The sequence below is a fragment of the Lampris incognitus genome, chromosome 3, assembly GCF_029633865.1.
Source record: "Lampris incognitus isolate fLamInc1 chromosome 3, fLamInc1.hap2, whole genome shotgun sequence".
Lineage (NCBI taxonomy): Eukaryota > Metazoa > Chordata > Actinopteri > Lampriformes > Lampridae > Lampris > Lampris incognitus.
The window spans coordinates 37,192,294-37,210,802 of NC_079213.1; the positions used below are offsets into that span (position 1 = coordinate 37,192,294).

The window sequence follows — 18,509 nt, forward strand, 5'->3', positions numbered from 1 at the left end:
GTCAAAGTTTTCACATGGAGAATTACAAATTTTTTTTGCATAGAGCGTTGTATAATTAATAAGTACGTCGTAAAATTAATACCTACGCACTTGCCATAGACGTAAACACGTCATAGAATGTTACGTCACTGGTCTACGTCAGACAGGAAGTAACTTCTAGCAGTCTGTTACGAGACGTGAGATGGCATAAAGCGAGATTGAAATTGATAAGTAAGTAAATATGGACAATTATGCGAAGATTAATAAGTTTGCAGACGTTTCTTGTTATATTGTTTAGTAATGCCGACGTTAACTAGGCAGACTAACTTATTAGCCTCGTCAGTTTCTTCTGGATAGAAGAATTGTGTTAAAACAACGTTACCAACCGCTGGTGAGAAACGAAAGTGAAAAGCAAACGCGTGTGGAGCGTGTAGGAAACCGTCCTGCTCGGCTAACGGTAAACAATAGCTGCTCATAACGACAAGCGATGCCTGCATGCAAACACTAAACAACCCACAGCCAAGTCCTCGCTCTTTACAGTAAGCTAGCAAGCTCTGGCATCACTCTGCGTGATTCTTCAGTTAGGGGAGTTTTTCTGTCCCCAGGGTAGATTTTTAAGATTCTTATTTTTATATTTTGGAAAAACAATTATTATATTTGTTAGAGTTAAGTTGTCTTGGCTATGGAAAAAAAGATTTGTGTCTCAGCGATGACATTTTAATATTTTTTCAGTATGTTGAAAATTCAAATGTACCAGAATTTCACTGTTTTGGGCTTGTCCCCAACCCAGACCTTTTAACTTCCCCTCTATAATAAAGTAATTAAAATGGTTAAATTCATTATAAAGCTTTACTTTACATTTTCTCATTATGATTTAAAAAGACATATTTCAAATTCATATGGTTTATGTAATCCAGTGAGTCAAGTAAATTCTTTATGAGACAATACAAGCCTGTACTTTCCCTACCACTGAGTGTTTCTTTAAACAGTTATGGTTTATATTTGTGCAATTTGCACATTTTATAGTTAAATATCGCTGTCCCTCATACATCTGTCATTACACAACACCCAACATTTTAGAGCAACAACCTTTGTTCAAACAACAACAATGTGGTTGCCATGTAAATGAGAAGTGCCAGAGGCGCTTGAGCAGTCATGGCAGAAGCGTGACTTTTTCATGTCCACAAATGTAAGTCATTTGAAGATTTATATGTCCTGATCTGAGAGTATGTTTATTAGGCGTCATTACCAAACAAGTTACGAAATGACACTTTATTCACGTATATTCATTGTACATTGTATGCTAACTAACAAGTTAACTTAGCAAGTCTAAGACTTGGCCAACTTTTTCTCCAAAAATTGAAAATTGTCATGACCATCACGTGTCATTACTATCCCATTTTGCTGTTACAACTTTGAAAGAAGCATCATAATATCAAACGTATGTTGTAGGACGATCAAAGCTGTGCTAAGATATTTGTTCCAGACCACTTAATAGAGCTTTTGAAAAATAATGCAACAGATTTATTTTTTATATCTTCAGAATTTCAAAAGCCAAATGTGCCCCAAATTGGAGAATCACCCATAACTGAAACTGCCAGTTACGCTGCCGCTAAATAGAATAATAGAATGATTTGCCATTTCCAATACCAACTCTAGTAAACGCAATACAAGCAATAAGGGTGATTAAGAGGCATTTGGTGTATATATTGATGTGATTAAAAAAAAAAGAAATCACTCCCCCCAGGTTTCAAGTTGTTTTATTTTTATTATGTACAGGCCAAATCTCCATCAGATGGCTGTTGGTTTCGAAATGGATTCAATTCATAACGTTTCTTTACAACACAATTTTGATATTGATCATCAGATTGAAAATTGTACCAAACACTGGTACCAAACCCCTGGAGAGGGGCTGAACTCATTACTTTTACAGAGTTGGCCAAGGTGACAGGCACCGGGCAGGTGTGGGGATACTCACAAGTCCCCGGTTGAGCGCCGCCGTGTTGGAGTTCTCCCCGGGGAATGAGAAGGTCACCTCTATATGACTGCGAGTCGCTGGGGGAAGGGCTCTGGCTGTTGTGTGTGCTTATGCACTGAATAGCAGCTTGGAGTATCCGGCCTTCTTGAAGTCTCTGGGTGGTGTCCTGGATAGGGTTCCGTCTCGGGATTCTATAGTTCTGCTGGGGGACTTCAACGCTCACGTGGGCAACGATGGAGAAAGCTGGAGGGGCGTGAATGGGAGGAACGGCCTCCCCGATCTGAACCTGAGCGGTGCCTTGTTATTGGACTTTTGTACGAGTCATTGATTGGCAATAACAAACACCATGTTTGAATATAAGGTAGTTCATAAGTGTACTTGGTACCAAAACACCTTAGGCTGAAGATCGCTGATAGACTTTGTGGTCGTATCATCAGATCTGCGGCCGTATGTTTTCAACACTCAAGTGAAGAGAGGAGCAGAGCTGTCAACTGATCACCACCTGGTGGTGAGTTGGATCAGATGGCAGGGAAGGCTGCCGGACAGACCTGGCAAACCCAAATGTGTAGTGAGGGTGAACTGGGAATGTCTGACGGAGGCGCCTGTGCGTGAGGTCTTCAACTCCCACCTCCGGAAGTTCTCGTGTATGCCGAGGGAGGCTGGGGACATGGAGTCTGAGTGGGCCATGTTCAAAGCCTCTATTGTAGATGCAGCAGGCAGGAGCTGTGGTCATAAGGTCATTGGTGACTGTCGAGGCGGCAACCTAAGAACCTGCTGGTTGACACCGGCAGTGAGGGGAGCCGTCAGGCTGAAGAAGGACGCCTTTCGGATTTGGTTGGCCCAGGGGTCTCCTGAAGTAGCAGACAGGTACCAGGAGGCCAGAAGGGCTACCACTTTGGCGGTCGTGGCAGCAAAAACTTGGGTGTGGGAGGAGTTCGGCAAGGCTACGGAGGAGGACTTTCAGTTGGCCTTAACAAAGTTCTGGCAAACCATCTGGCGACTCAGGAAGGGGAAGCAGGGCTTGACTCAGGCTGTGTTCAGCCGGGGAGGGGAACTGTTGACCCAGATTGGGGATGTTGTCAAATGGTGGAAAGAACACTTTTAGGAGCTCCTGAACCCGACTAACACATCCTCAGTGGAGGAGGTAGAGTTTGAAGAGTGAGGGGAAGCCCCACCCATATCCCTGGCAGAGGTCTCTGAGATAGTTAAAAAGCTCCTCGGTGGCAAGGTGTCAGGTGTGGATGAGACTCGCCCTGAGATGCTGAAGGCTCTGGACATTATTGGGCTGTCTTGGTTGACATGCCTCTTTAGTGTCGCATGGAGGTCGGGGACAGCACCTGTGGAGTGGCAGACTGGGGTGGTGGTTCCCATATTCAAAAAGGGGGTCTACTCTAGGGTGCTCGAAAGGAGGCTCCGACCAATCGTCGAACCTGGGATCCAGGAGGAACAAAGCGGATTCCGTCCTGGCTGTGGAACAATGAACCAACACTTTACCCTCGCGGAAGTGCTGAGGGGGGCGTGGGAGTTTGACCAGCCAGTCTACATGTTTGTGTACTTGGAGAAGGCTTACGACCGTGTACCGCGGGGCACTCTGTGTGGGGTACTGTGGGAGTATGGGGTACTGGGGCAGTTGCTACAAGCCATCCGGTCCATGTATAACCAAAGTGAGAGCTGTGTCCGCATTCTTGGCACAAAGTCAAACACGTTTTCAGTGGGTGTTGGACTCCGCCAAGGTTGTCCCTTGTCTCCGATTCTATTTGTGATATTCAAGGACAGGATCTCAAGGCGCAGCCAAGGTGAGGAGTGTGTCCATTTTGGGAACCTCAGAATTGCATCTCTGCTCTTCACAGGTGATGTGGTTTTGTTGGCTTCATCAGAACGCGACCTTTGGCGCGCACTGGGGCGGTTTGTAGCTGAATGTGAAATGGCTGGGATGAGAGTCAGCACCTCCAAGTCTGAGGCCATGGTTCTCTACCGGAAAATGGTGGATCGCTCCCTCTGGGTTGGGGATGAGTTGTTGCCTCAAGTGAAGGAGTTCAACTATCTTGGGGTGTTGTTCACAAGTGAGAGTAGGATGGAGCGGGAGATTGACAGTAGGCCTGTCAGATAGCATTTGAAATTCGAATGTACATTCGAATTATGGTAATAATATTCGAATTTGAATATGAAAATATGAAATTCGATTTTTTGTAGTATATTTTTTTAATATATTTTTCCCCCTTATTAATATTATTATTATTAATGCACACACGTTTAAATGGAAATAAATGATGGTTTCGTGAAACGTATTTTATGAAAATAAGCATAGCCTACATCCGTAGTAAAACCGGAAATTAAAAAGCTCTTGTCAGTTCCCACGCCGAGCGGGCGGGCTCATAGAACACAGGAAATGGCGGAATCCGAGAAGAACGTTGGCTGTGACCCAAGCGCTAGCACTAGCACTAGCACATCTCCTGCGAGAGTCATTCATACTCCACAACATCTGAGAAGTTACGTATGGAAATTCTTTGGGTTTTGGGCTGTTAATGGGAAAATCGAAGAGAGAACCCGTGACAAAGTTGTTTGCAAAATATGCAAGACAGAACTGTCCTACCGCACCACCACTACCAACCTGAGCAATCATCTCGATGCTAAACATCCCGAAAAGCTAGCAGACGATTCCGTAACGTTTACCGGTACGTCAACTCCTGCCCAGGCCAAGCAACAACGCCTGCCAACCAAAACCCACTTCTCTGGTGGAAGGCGTGTGGTTCCGGAAAATATCCACACCTCGGGAAGATGGCTCAGAGATACCTCGCCGTGCCAGGGACATCCGTGCGCTCTGAGCGTGTCTTTTCTGATGCGGGAAACATAGTCACCAAAAAAAGGAGCGCTCTCGAGTCTGAACACGTGGACGCTTTGGTTTTTCTCGCAAACCACTATTAGCACAACTTCTTATACTACTACAGTGAGTAGGACTCTTGATTTTATTTTTTTAAGCCCCGTGGGTCATGGATAATTTACTATGCCTATGTTACTTACGGTAAATTCGTTAACACCATCTGGCCTTTTCCTAGTCAGATTTATTTTACTTGTATGTTACTTAGAGTAGGCCCTAGTTAACATCATCTGGCCTTTTCCTAGTCAGATTTATTTTATGTTTAGGGGTGCTCAACAACAGTTTTTGGACTAATATGTGCGGACAATGTGCTGGAGTTGTATGTTGTCATAAATATGCTGTTAATAAAAACACGGGCTACAATAGACTTACTCTCTCTGTATTGATTTTTGGGGGTGATATGCAAATTCAAGGTATTCGAATGCCATTCGAACCTCAGTGTGAAATATTCGTTATTCGTTCGAGGCCTATTTTTGGCATTCGTTCACAGCTCTAATTGACAGGCGGATTGGTGCAGCATCAGCAGTAATGCGGACGTTGTACTGGACCGTTGTGGTCAAGAAGGAGGTGAGCCGGAAGGCAAAGCTCTCAAATTACCAGTCAATCTTCGTTCCAACCCTCACCTATGGTCATGAGCTTTGGGTAGTGACTGAAAGGGTGAGATGTGGATACAAGTGGCTGAAATGAGTGTCCTCCGTAGGGTGTCTGGGCTTAGCCTTAGAGATAGGGTGAGGAGCTCGGAGTAGAGCCGCTGCTCCTTCACATCGAAAGGAGCCAGTTGAAATGGTTCAGGCATCTGCTTAGGATGCCTCCTGGGTGCCTTCCTTTGGAGGTTTACCAGGCACAGTAAACCTCCCCAACTGGGAGGAGACCCCAGGTTAGACCCAGAACTCGCTGGAGGGACTACATGTCCAATCTGGCCTGGGAATGCCTTGGGATCCCCCAGGATTAGCTGGAGAGCATTGCTGGGGAGAGGGACGTCTGGAGTGCTCTGCCTAGCTTGCTGCCACCGTGACCCGACCCTGGAAAAGCGGCTGATGATGAATGAAAGAACGAATGGATTGAAAATTTGATTTATGTTTTCTCCACCTGTAATGCTTTTTGCCAAGCTCCTATATCCTTAAATGTTCCACGATACCGTGCCTGCTGGTACCATCCACTCCAATAACAATGAGCTACAAGTGGTATGACTTTTTAGTGGCAGTGAATTCGTTTTTAATCATACAAAGATCCTTTCTTTTTATCCTTTTTCATTCATGGGAAAAGCATTGGAGCCACTGGCATCTAAACTTTCCTTTAGCCTTAGTAACATGGCGGCTAGGTTGCCCCCACCTGTGCATTGTCAATTCTGTATTTGCCCTGGCGGTGGTAGAGCTTTTTTATATATCTAAGATTCATCCTGTTTTCTGTCTCCAGACGTTCCCCTCCAGTGTTTGACTTGTCAGTCAGTATAGTGAAACAGGTGATGCACAAGACCAGTTTATCATGTAGACTGACTGCCAAAAGCATGGTTTCACATTCAAGGTGGTTTCCAATTGACTTTTAAATGAATTAAAGTCATTGGAGTGGATGTGAAAGTGTAGAAACTGGTTATCAGGCGTTTGAAGGCTTTTGCATCTGAGGCAATGGTGTGCTTCATTATCATTATTCAGGAGGAATGGCCTAATGTCCCTTGAAGGCAGGAGGTTTGTCATTATCATCTCTCAACATTCCGCAATTTGTGCCCTATGTCACAGCATGAAACTGCGTGTTCGAGTCTACAACCAGACGATAAGAGTGGAGCTGCAGGGAGAGCAGCCCACTTTGACAGAGCTCAGAGATCACATCAAGGAGATCGTGCTTCCCTCCCATGGCCTCAGGTAGGACATCTACCTTCAGAAATATAGATTTTGAATAATCTTGAAGTTTTCATCAATTACTTTAAGCAAACATGACAATTACGTATTTGCTGTTACAACTGGAATGTTTTGTTTTGGTTTATTTGTGACTTTTTTTACATGTATTGAGACCTTGTTTTTCCCCTTCCAGCCCAGACACAGACTTCACCCTGTCACTTAATGGCATAGAGCCCCTTTCAAATGATGAGCAGCCTCTCTCCACTTTTGGCGTTGTTTCTGGAGATTTAATCTGCATGATCCTTCCTCAGTCTTCAACTGTGTCCCCAGCTTCTGTTTCACCTCCACATCAGGCCACGAAGTGCAGCTCTGGTAGTGGTGCAGCCTGCCTGTGGGAACAGCCGAACAGCACTAGACACACACCTCCCACACTTTCCAATGAGGTAAGCACTTGATCTTTGCACATGGATAACATTTATTCCACAACCATTGTCAGAAAGCCAAAGATACAGGTGTATGCAAAAGTTTGGACACCTTGTGGGTTTTTCTGAATATCACAGTGAAAAAAAATGAGTAAAAACTTTTCAGGGTACACCTTAAACAAGACAGGAAAACAAAACAGTAAAAATGGCATGCATCTACGTTTGAACACTTTTATAGTCGGAGTGCATGGTAACGCCACCTTCTGGCAGAAATAAACATCAAGCATATTCTGTAACCAGCTAAGAGTCAGCTTTAACCCAGGCAACGACATTTCCAGAGTTGCGTACTTTGTCGGTCAGAGCCTGACTATTGTATTCTACACTCAGTTACCATGGGCTGTAGTAAACTGACAGCCAAGGGTGTAAGATTAGGTCAAGACAGTAGTGATATGGCCCGTCCACATTTTTGACAACACAAATTTGTCACTGCCCACTACTCCTGTGCCCAACCAGCATGTCATGGAGTGGGTGGGAGACATTGTCCATGATGGCATGTAATTTCAACAGCGTCCTCCTCTCAGAAACCGCCGCCAGAGAATCCAGTTCCACCCCCACAACGTCACCGGCCTTGCGGATCAGTTTATTGAGCCTGTTTGCATCCGCTACTCTCAACCTGCTGCCCCAACACACCACAGCAAACAGGAGAGCACTGGCCACCACAGACTCATACCACAGCCTGAGCATTGTCTGGCAGATGTTGAAGGACCTCAGCCTCCTCAAAAAGTAGAGACGGGCTCTGTCCCTTGTAGAGGGCATCAGTGTTCTTAGCCCAGGCCAGTTTATTGTCGATATACACCCCCAGGTACTTATAGTATTCCACAGTGTCCACACTGACCCCCTGGATGGAGACAGGGGTCACTGGTGTCATGTCCCTCCTCAGGTCAACAACCAGCTCCTTTGTCTTAGTCACATTGAGCTACAGATTCCCACCACAGGGCTGTGGTGAGAAACTTTGTCACGTGGTGTGAGCAGAACAATCAGTTGACAGTTTGATTTTCAGTTTGACTTTATTTGCTGTGCCCAGTAACCTGGAGCACTTTTTTTTAATTTTGAGATTTGTTTGTGTGAGAGACGGTCCTGTAACCTGGTGCAATTTTAGAGAAAATGTAAAAATTATTTAATAGTCAATATTTTATTATGAACATACAATTGAAATCTCCATTAATGAAAATGTAAAAAAAAACAACACGTTTTTGCATGCTGTCAATCATAGATAGTTCTTAGAAAAAAAATGGGATGGGCCAAAATCAGAATTGGCAGGTCAGACTTTAAAAAAACAATCAGAATCGGCCAAGAAAATTGCATTTGATGCATCTATAATGAAAATATAATGAGCATCTTACACCAGTCGTATTTCTGTGCTGTATTTGAATCCCTCTGGTGAAAAGGCTGGGACTAGTAGCCTCATGGCAGCAAGGTACACAGAAGATAAGGAGGAGGAGAGCAGAGAGGAGGACACTGGAGCCAGACCCTACATTTCTGAGCCCATGTTGTGCAGTGAGGCAGAGGAAGGAAGGGTGCCACTGTCCCTGGACGTCCTGCACCACAGTGCTCAGAGCAGAGGTCCCAGTGACTCGCTCATGGTGGCCATGCACCTCGTGATGCTGGAGACAGGATTCATACCTCAGGTGAGACCGGTTCTGTCACTGTCTCTATCTGTCACTCAAGCTGTACGTCACTCAGGAAATGAGGTTTTCCACTGTTGATGCGTTTGTTCAGGGGACTGAGATCAAGCCTGGTGAAATGCCGAGTGGCTGGAGGGCAGCAGGGGGGGTGTACAAACTGCAGTACACACATCCCCTCTGTGACAGCAGCCTCATCATGGTGGTAGCTGTGTCCATGGGACCCATGCTTGTCATTAATGGTGAGTCACAACCACAATGTAACTGCCTTTCTCACAGTCCACCACCATCATCATTACTACATTATCACTTTTACCCACGATATGGAGGGTTTTGTTTTGTTTTGTTTGCTAGATGGAGCTATTTGGCTCATTGAGTTGTGCTTAAATTACGGACTAAAGGCTATACAAAATGGGAAACATGCACAGGCACGGTGGATGGCACGGTGGTTAGCACTGGTGCCTCACAGCAAGAAGGTCCTGGGTTTGAACCCCAGGCCGTCCCAGGTCCTTTTTGTGTGGAGTTTGTGAGGGGGGAATGGCTTTACCAAATCTAAGGGAATATTTTTATGCAATCCAGCTCAGACCTCTGACATGCTGGTGTAGACCTGACTATGAATCTCGGTGGAAAGAAATGGAAAGGGAGGTACAGGGTTACCAGACCCAGATTTTGGTGATGAATATTTAACAGGGGCAATGAAACATGTTATGAATCCAATAGTAGCATTTACGTTAGAAATATGGAATGTTATAGTAAAAATACATAAATTAAAGAATGGGCACAAAAAGGCATTACGGCAATGTGTACAGTTCTAAAAAATTGTGAATTTATGAGCTTCCAAGATTTAAAGGCAAAGTATGGTCTCGAAAACAGATTTTTTTTTAGATACTTGCAGCTAAGAGACTACTTTACAAAACACATAAGGTGGGAACAGATGAAACTTCAAATAATGCGATTGGGGTGATTGTGGATGCATACAAACAGGAGGGGCTTAGGTGTCATCCTTTCCTTGTACCAAGCTTAGGGGGGACTCAATTCTCTACATAAAAGCAAAACAGGAAGCAGAGCTAACGATTCAGATAACAGAGGAAGAATGGTATCAAATGTGTGAGACACAATGTTCATCCACAAACTCAGATATGGAGGGAATTCTGCTGGAAGAATCTAACTCACTTTTTCATAACACTCAAAATAAAAAGCAGCAGCTTGCTGCACAACAAGTGTTGGAGGCTGTGTGGGAGCATGGAGGCTGACCACTCGCATGTTTTCTGGAAACGCACAAAAGATAAGGTTATACTCGCAGAATGTAAACGTAGGTATCAACAATATTTTGGGATATGAAATCACAAATACCTGCCCTGTGGTGTACCTCGGTAACACTGATGATGTTGTGATGAGAGAAGATCTCTACTTGACTAAAGTTTTAGTTGCAGCAAGTAAGAATGCCGTTACCAGAAACTGGCTTAATGATAACACTCCAAAACAGGAACAGTGGATAGAAATTGTCCAAGACATTTTGTTATGGAAAAGTGGACATACATTTTGAGAGTCCAAGAGAATATATTTAAAAAGAACTGGGAAATAGAAAATTCATATGGGACATGACACTGACTAGATGAATGCCTAATTTAAATATTTGTGTGAATATTGAAGTATTTCCAGACAACTATTTATTGTTATTATTTTTTGTTATTATTTTATCTGTATATCGTACAGCAATGTTTTTTGTGTTGATGTTGTTGTACTGTTCTGTTTATATCTTTTTGAAAACTTGATAAAAACTTAAGTGAGGAAAAAAACAGTATTTTGGCAGAAGAGCTGCTTCTGAAATTGCACTTCTGATTAAAAAGCTGATGTATTTCTGTTTGAACTGAGGTTTCTAGCCTGTTGCTTTTCTTTTGCAGCCACTCTGAAGCTGAACGAGACGGTGGACAAAATGCACAAACTTTCTCTTGACCCATGCAGCTACATAACCGAGGAGTGGGCAGGTTGGTCATGTTTGTCAGCAGAATGTCATCACTAATACACGTTAATGTGTGTTCATTTGGTGTGTAGCCAGCGTCACCGATGCTGTGAAAATGTTCTGTTGTTTTCAGGGGACAGTGCTGCTACCGTTTTTAAAGATCTCAGCAAGCTGTCACGAACATTTAAAGACCAGCTGGCGTACCCGCTGATCACTGCAGCCAGAGAAGGTACAAGTGGATCTGTCAGTGTGTGGCTGTGTATTGTGTGCTGCTGTCTTTATAGTATTTTTTTTTTGGGGGAGGGGGGGTAATCCAGCAAATTACCCCACTCTTTCGAGCTGTCCCGGTCGCTGCTCCACCCCCTCTGCTGATCCGGGGAGGGCTGTGGACTACCACATGTCTCCTCCCATACATGTGGAGTCACCAGCCGCTTCTTCTCACCTGACAGTGAGGAGTTTCACCAGGGGGATGTAGCGCGTGGGGGGATCACACTATTCCCCCCCGCCCCCGAACAGGCACCCCGACCGACCAGAGGAGACGCTAGTGCAGCAACCAGGACACATACACACATCCAGCTTCCCACCCGCAGACACGGCCAATTGTGTCTGTAGGGACGCCCGACCAAGCCGAAGGCAACACGGGGACTTGAACAGACGATCTCCATGTTGATAGGCAACGGCGTAGACCACCACGCTACCCGCACCCCCCTGTTTATATTACTTTATAGTATGCACCATATAAAATCTCATGTGCACACACATACTGACACACAATTGATAGACACACACACATACAAACAATAATTCTGTCCAGCTTTTGAAAAGTTAAAATAATAAACAAACAAACAAATGCAAATCAGTGGGTGATTTTCCATTAGCTGGTTTTTAGCAAATAAACATTTAGCTGTGGCTGGGGTTCGACAAAGCCCCCGCTCAAATAGGTCGAACACCAGTAATATGATTGGAGGGCATCCGGGTGGCGTGGTAGTCTATTCCGTTGCCTACCAACACAGGGATCGCCGGTTCGAATCCCAGTGTTACCTCCAACTTGGTCGGGCGTCCCTACAGACTCAACTGGCCGTGTCTTCGGGTGAGAAGCCGGATGTGGGTATGTGTCCTGGTCGCTGCACTAGCGCCTCCTTTAGTCAGTTGAGGCGCCTGTTTGGGGGGGAGGGGGAATAGTGTGATCCTCCCACACGCTACGTCCCTGTGGTGAAACTCCTCACTGTCCGGTGAAAAGAAGTGGCTGGTGACTGCACATGTATGGGAGGAGACGTGGTAGTCTGCAGCCCTCCCTGGATCGGCAGAGAGGTGGAGCAACGACCAGGACGGCTCGGAAGAGTGGGGTAATTTGATGGGTACAATAAGGCAGAAAAAGGGGAAAGAATTAAAATAATAATAATAATTTGAAGGGCGAGAGAGGAAGAGAGTATTTTTTTATATTTCACATGACACAACAGTATATAATTTTCGCATTCAGTGACACAACAAAGACCTTATATGATCTTATATGTTACTGGAGCACTGAGCAGTTACCTCGTGCCAGCAGCATCTGACATACCATCACATTTATATTCAAGGTAGGAATGGGCAGGCAACTGACAGGTTAACATATCAGCTGCGTTAATAAACAAACAGATGTCGGACTCGCAGCTGCAGGCACCCATGACGCCATACCCTTTGCATGCACTGTGTGTTCTTGCTTGGCCACCTTATTCTTTGCATGAGGCCTGACTTTCTCCCCCTGGTGGCTGCTGCAGCTATGGCTCTGCCGGCAGCGTTTGGTCTCTGCGCCCTCCCCCCCGAGCTCCTCCTGAGGGTGTTAAGGCTGCTGGATGTCCGTTCCCTGGTGACGCTGTCCTCAGTCAACAAACAGTTCTACAGCGCCACAGAGGACTCCTCTCTGTGGAGACACATGTACCACCGAGACTTCAGGGGTAAGAGCCGAGCAGTCCCATCACATCGTGCCTGAGCAGTCCCACCACATCATGTCTGAGCAGTCCCGCCACATCATGTCTGAGCAGTCCCAACACATCATGTCTGAGCAGTACCGCCACATCATGCCTGAGCAGTCCCACCACATCATGTCTGAGTAGTCCCACCACATCGTGTCTGAGCAGTGCAGTCCCGCCACATCATGTCTGAGCAGTACCGCCACATCATGTCTGAGCAGTCCCACTACATCATGTCTGAGTAGTCCCACCACATCATGTCTGAGTAGTCCCACCACATCATGTCTGAGCAGTGCAGTCCCACCACATCATGTCTGAGCAGTGCAGTCCCACCACATCATGTCTGAGCAGTCCCACCACATCATGTCTGAGTAGTGCAGTCCCACCACATCATGTCTGAGCAGTGCAGTCCCACCACATCATGTCTGAGCAGTCCCACCACATCATGTCTGAGTAGTCCCACCACATCATGTCTGAGCAGTGCAGTCCCACCACATCATGTCTGAGCAGTGTAGTCCCACCACATCATGTCTGAGCAGTCCCACCACATCATGTCTGAGCAGTCCCACCACATCATGTCTGAGTAGTCCCACCACATCATGTCTGAGTAGTCCCACCACATCATGTCTGAGCAGTGCAGTCCCACCACATCATGTCTGAGCAGTCCCACCACATCATGTCTGAGCAGTCCACCCCATCATGTCTGAGCAGTCCCACCACATCAGGTCTGAGCAGTGCCGTCCCACCACATCATGTCTGAGCAGTCCCACCACATCAGGTCTGAGCAGTGCCGTCCCACCACATCATGTCTGAGCAGTCCCAACACATCATGTCTGAGCAGTCCCAACACATCATGTCTGAGCAGTCCCACCACATCATGTCTGAGCAGTCCCTCCACATCATGTCTGAGCAGTCCCACCACATCATGTCTGAGCAGTCCCACCAGCCATGTTTATGCCGGTGCTCAGTCACACCAGATCCTCTTCCAGCACATTCCAATAACTAGCTTCCCTTTACCTTATTAGAAGTGCAGTGATTTGTAAAACTGAGTAGTTAGCTTTGTTTGAAGGAGAACCTGCATACACGTAGCGCTCCACAGCAGGTGGCTGGACTCTTCTTCTGCAGTTTATTTTTACATTTAATTTACTTCCTGATGTTGTAGTGAAGAAACCTCGCAGATAGACATTTTTAACATTTTCTCCAATATCTTGTGTTGACAAGAGCACTGTGAGATGATATTTAGCCAAGCTGACTGGCTAACTATCATTTCATTCATTTAATTTCATTTACTTCATTTACTTGAATTTACTTGAATTCAGATCAAGATCCCACCAGACCCCGAGAAACAGACTGGAAAGAGGTAAGCAACACATACTTCAATTATTTATTCTTATTTAAGCTTTATTTAACTCGGGAAGGTCCCTTAAGATTGAAAATCTCGGGCTTCTGGGTAGAGTAGCGGTCTATTCCATTGCCTACCAACACGGGGATCGCCAGTTCGAATCCCCGTGTTACCTCCGGCTTGGTCAGGCAGACACAATTGGTCGTGTCTGCTGGTGGGAAGCTGGATGTGGGTGTGTCCTGGTCGCTGCACTAGCGTCTCCTCCGGTCAGTTGGGGCGCCTGTTCAGGGGGGAGGGTGAACTAGGGGGAATAGCGTGATCCTCTCACGCGCTACATCCCTGTGGTGAAACTCCTCACTGTCAGGTGAAAAGAAGTGGCTGGTGACTCCACATGTATCGGAGGAGACGTGGTAGTCTGCAGCCCTCCCCAGATCAGCAGAGGGGGTGGAGCAGCGACCAGGACCGCTCGGGAGAACGGGGTAATTAGCCAGATACAATTGGGGAGGAAAAGGGGAGGAAAAAAAAAGACTGAAAATCTCTTTGTCAAGAGAGACTCGGCCAACATAGCACACGCCAGTCAAAACAGCCTGTTAGAGCACCCCGGGTACAGAACAGTACAGGAACGGTATGTCATGTTAACAGAAAGGTGGCACAGTGGTTAGTGTGGTCGATTCACAGCAAGAAGGTCCAGGGTTCGAGCCCCGGGGTAGTCCAATCTTGGGGGTCGCCCCGGGTCGTCCTCTTTGTGGAGTTTGCATGTTCTCCCCGTGTCTTCCTCCGGGTGCTCCGGTTTCCTCCTACAGTCCAAAGACATGTAGGTCAGGTGAATCGGCAATACTAAATTGTCCCTAGGTGTGTGTGTGTGTGTGTGTGGGGGGGGGGGGCTGTGGTGGCCTGGCGGCCTGTCCAGGGTGTCTCCCTGCCTGCCATCTGGTGACTGCTGTGGATAGGCTCCAGCATCCTGAGAGCAGGATGAGCGGTTTGGATGATGGATGGAGGGAAGTTAACAGAAAGCAGTTGCACTCTTCCTCTACTGTCTTCATCATCCAGCGACGAGTCCATGTAGCTGTGCAGTGTGTTGAGGAGTAGTCTGAGGACAGGGTGCAAAATAAGAGAATCCTGTTTTACTAAGTTCTGAGCCAACCCTGGGCATCCAGCAGAGCAGCCGACTAATGGACCAAACCCATAAGAACTTGTGCTACCGGGTTAGACACTAAGCAGAGAGAGAATTTACCCAAGCTCACTGTAATGGTTTTGGGTGCAGCTACTCTTTAAGGAGGTCCAGGAGGCTCTGGAAACTGTACTGTCAAGTGTACAGCGATGTGTGCGAAACTTTGAGTTGGTTATAAAAGAAGTGGCCACAGATGTGATGAGAGTTATAATTGTGTAGTTTGAACTTCGGTGTGGAAGTGATCAGCTGAACTGCTTCGTGTGTGTTTCATGATGTGGTCTGGTAAGACTCAACACGTTTTAACGTTCTTCTTAAATGTCTTCTCTTCAGCTCTACAAGAGGAAGTACAAGTTACGCAACGACTACCGGCACACAGCCCATCGTTACTTGGCTCCATTCATTTTCCCCGACCCCCCTAATATTCTCATCCCTGATCCCTTCCCCCTATACCCCCCAGGCATTATTGGTGGGGAGTATGACCAAAGACCTAATATCCCCCATGGCATCTTGCCTCGCCCACGCTACGACCCCATTGGTCCACTTCCAGGTCAGAACCCACTGGGAAGGGGTGTTTTTGGACGGCATGGACTCAGACCTGCAGGCAGTAGACCTGCAGATATCCGCCGGGGCTTCATCTGATGTGAATGCTGAAGATTGTTTTCAACGCCACATTTGACCCATTGAATCAGCAATAATTCAGGGCAATAAATATGCAAATCACATTGGTGTTCTACTCTCTGCACATAAAGTCTTACTATCATAGAAATGGCGTGCACTCTGGCTTTGATATGATTACTAGTATTGCTCCCCCTTAAGTCATCATGGCTAGAAGCATCCGCTACATGTTGGCAAGTGTTGCTCGGATACTGGGTCAGACTTGTCCTGGGTGAGTTCATGTACCAAGGACAAGTGTCTTGATGCCTGCTCAATAGTCCAGGTAAGAATGTCACAGAAAGCTGAATCAGTTCATCTGGACACAACGCTTACTGGGAGAAATGTTTCATCATCATCTAATGCCCCTTTCCACCACATGGTACCGGCTCAGCTCGACTCAGCTTTTTCGTTTTCCATTACTGGGAAGTACCGGCATTTTGGTAACAGTTACCACTTTTCTGGTACCACCCTTGTCGAGGTTCCAAGAAAACTGGAGCGGGTACCAAAATCAATGCAGACCAGCTACACTGAGGGGTACTGTTACGGTGATGGAAAACCACACTCTGCCAGTCGAGTCGAGTTGAGCCGGTACCATGTGGTGGAAAAGGGGCATCAGTGACCTCTTCAGTCTGACCTGACTGCAGGTATCCCCACCCTTATAAACAATACAGTGACTGCAGTACCCCCACCCTTATAAACAATATTATAGAGTGTGGGACTGTTTTGATACCAGTGTCATGTTGTTTTCGGTCATTTAAATTACATTTTGAACAAACATCTCATAAGATGTAACATTTCCTGTATTTTCCATTAAGTGCATTACAGACTATGTTCCTTTCTCAGGCCCATTTTTATAAAACAAGGATTTATTTCTAAATACCACAGTGGAGTGGTATGGGGACTAACATTGTGCTCGTAGATCATTTTCCAGTACAGTACTATCTGTTCATGACACACTGATCATTTGATAGGGAGTTTAAGGTCATAATCACATTAAAAAGAAGGTTGGTGCCTCCAAGCTTCATAAAAATCTGGCTTGGGATATGGAACCATAAGCTGTTTTCATTTTTCATAAAGGATCTCAACCAATTTATTTTGATAGTACCATCAATACATTCAATGTCATGGCTTTAGCCCTCCTTCCTCAAAACCTTTAACTGTAACTCCTTTTCTAATATAGTGTATTTTCTTTTCCAGATATAATTAAAGTTGACCTGGTTTACTGCTTTCATTGCATTTTTGGGGCATGACATCGAGTAAGCTGGGATATTATGAATTATTGTCAGAGGAGAGTTGGAAGTAATTCACATTTTTAAGGTTTAATCTTAATCCAGATGCCTTAGAAAAGAAATCGGTTGTATTGAGAATTTTTGGAATATGATTGCCATTCTTCATGAGCAGGTTTGTATCATCTGCCAGTTGGCTGATCGTCAGCTGTTTGCCTAAGACTCAATTTTTCAAAATCAGACTTTTTCACGAGAATGGAGAGCATTTCCACTGCAGCGATAAAAAGCAGAGGAGAGGCATGGGCTAGCAGTTAGCTTAGCCTGCCCCGCGTCCTGTGAGACCGCCCTCCGTGTTTCCTCTTCGGGTGCAGCTCTGGTCAGCGCCGTGGTCCTTGGGCCCACAGGATGCAGCAGACCAGGCTCCCTCAGCCGATCCAACACTAGCCAGACACCTTTGACACACCTCCCCGCACCCCACACGACGACACTAAAAAACACAGTTAAGGCTAGGTGAGGCCGCCACCATACTGCCCTCAGTGTTATCGGAACTGCCAGTCTGCATGGGCTAGCAGTTAGCTTAGCCTGCCCCGCTTCCGCATCCTGTCAGAATGCGCTCAGTGTAGCTCCTCTAGCAATGAACACGACGAGGCATGAGTTCTCGGTTTAGAATACTGGGCTTTATTGTCTTGGTTGGACAAACCCGTAAAAAACTGCATACAAAGGAAAAGATATGAATGAGTGAATGAATAACGTTACAGCATGTGTTTTATACACAATAGTATACAGCCGAACGCTAGCTACCATTAGCTGTTAAGCTAGTTAACAAAGTCAACATTACTGTCAAATGTAAACAATGAACATACCTCGTAGGCTGCCTATGACACTAGAGGGGCTAGTAGGTCTTGTTTTGCTTGTAAACTATCCCGTTCTTTCTTCTTTACAATTCGATCATGAAATAATAAATCTCTTAATATTTATTTGCGCTTGAAATATGACCTCGTTTTTCGTGCTTCTCTGTGTGTTTACATTAATCAATCCCCTAGTAACACATGTCATGAAGATTAGTTCCGCCCCGGTGAAAGCCTACTAAATGTGAGGTAAGGTAGGAACCAAAAACCAATGCTGTGCTCAACTGATGTGAAGCAGTTACACTCAGTGTTACCTCTTTGGGGACAACTCCAGGCAGGGCTGAGGTCCCTGGGCCCACAGGATGCAGCAGACCAAGCTCAACCAGCCGATGCAGCGCCAGCTCTCCAAGCCATCAAACGAAGACAAACTTGGATGCAGACATGGACAAAGACATTGAATGGGTGGTACTGGGTGAGGCCGCTGCAAACGTGAACTTGCACCGCCATCTTCCCACACCGGAAGCGGAAAGGGTCCCTTTCTGGTCAGTGTCACTAGTACTCCTAATGACTTTATTGATT

The 18,509-nt window shown here is 45.9% G+C and overlaps 1 protein-coding gene across 2 annotated transcripts; it reads left to right on the forward strand.

The window, feature by feature from the left end:
- The first annotated feature begins 136 nt into the window (after positions 1-136).
- fbxo7 (F-box protein 7) lies at positions 137-17,076 on the forward strand. Of its 2 annotated transcripts, none has more exons than XM_056276977.1 (10): positions 137-210; positions 6,572-6,694; positions 6,864-7,113; positions 8,541-8,780; positions 8,872-9,016; positions 10,679-10,762; positions 10,871-10,966; positions 12,498-12,674; positions 14,009-14,049; positions 15,533-17,076. In XM_056276977.1, the coding sequence occupies exons 2-10, from the start codon at positions 6,573-6,575 to the stop codon at positions 15,839-15,841; spliced, it is 1,464 nt and encodes a 487-aa protein (XP_056132952.1). In that variant the 5' UTR covers positions 137-210; position 6,572; the 3' UTR covers positions 15,842-17,076. The 2 variants fall into 2 exon arrangements, with proteins under 2 accessions (XP_056132952.1, XP_056132953.1); XM_056276978.1 differs by lacking the exon at positions 137-210 and adding an exon at positions 4,898-4,904.
- Positions 17,077-18,509: the final 1,433 nt, after the last annotated feature.

Bases quoted from the DNA above. Each gene is read 5' to 3' on its own strand.
- fbxo7 (XM_056276977.1), top strand. From the start codon at position 6,573: ATGAAACTGCGTGTTCGAGTCTACAACCAGACGATAAGAGTGGAGCTG. The intron at 8,781-8,871 runs GTGAGACCGGTT...GCGTTTGTTCAG, and splicing joins AGACAGGATTCATACCTCAG to GGGACTGAGATCAAGCCTGG. The intron at 12,675-14,008 runs GTAAGAGCCGAG...ACTTGAATTCAG, and splicing joins GTACCACCGAGACTTCAGGG to ATCAAGATCCCACCAGACCC.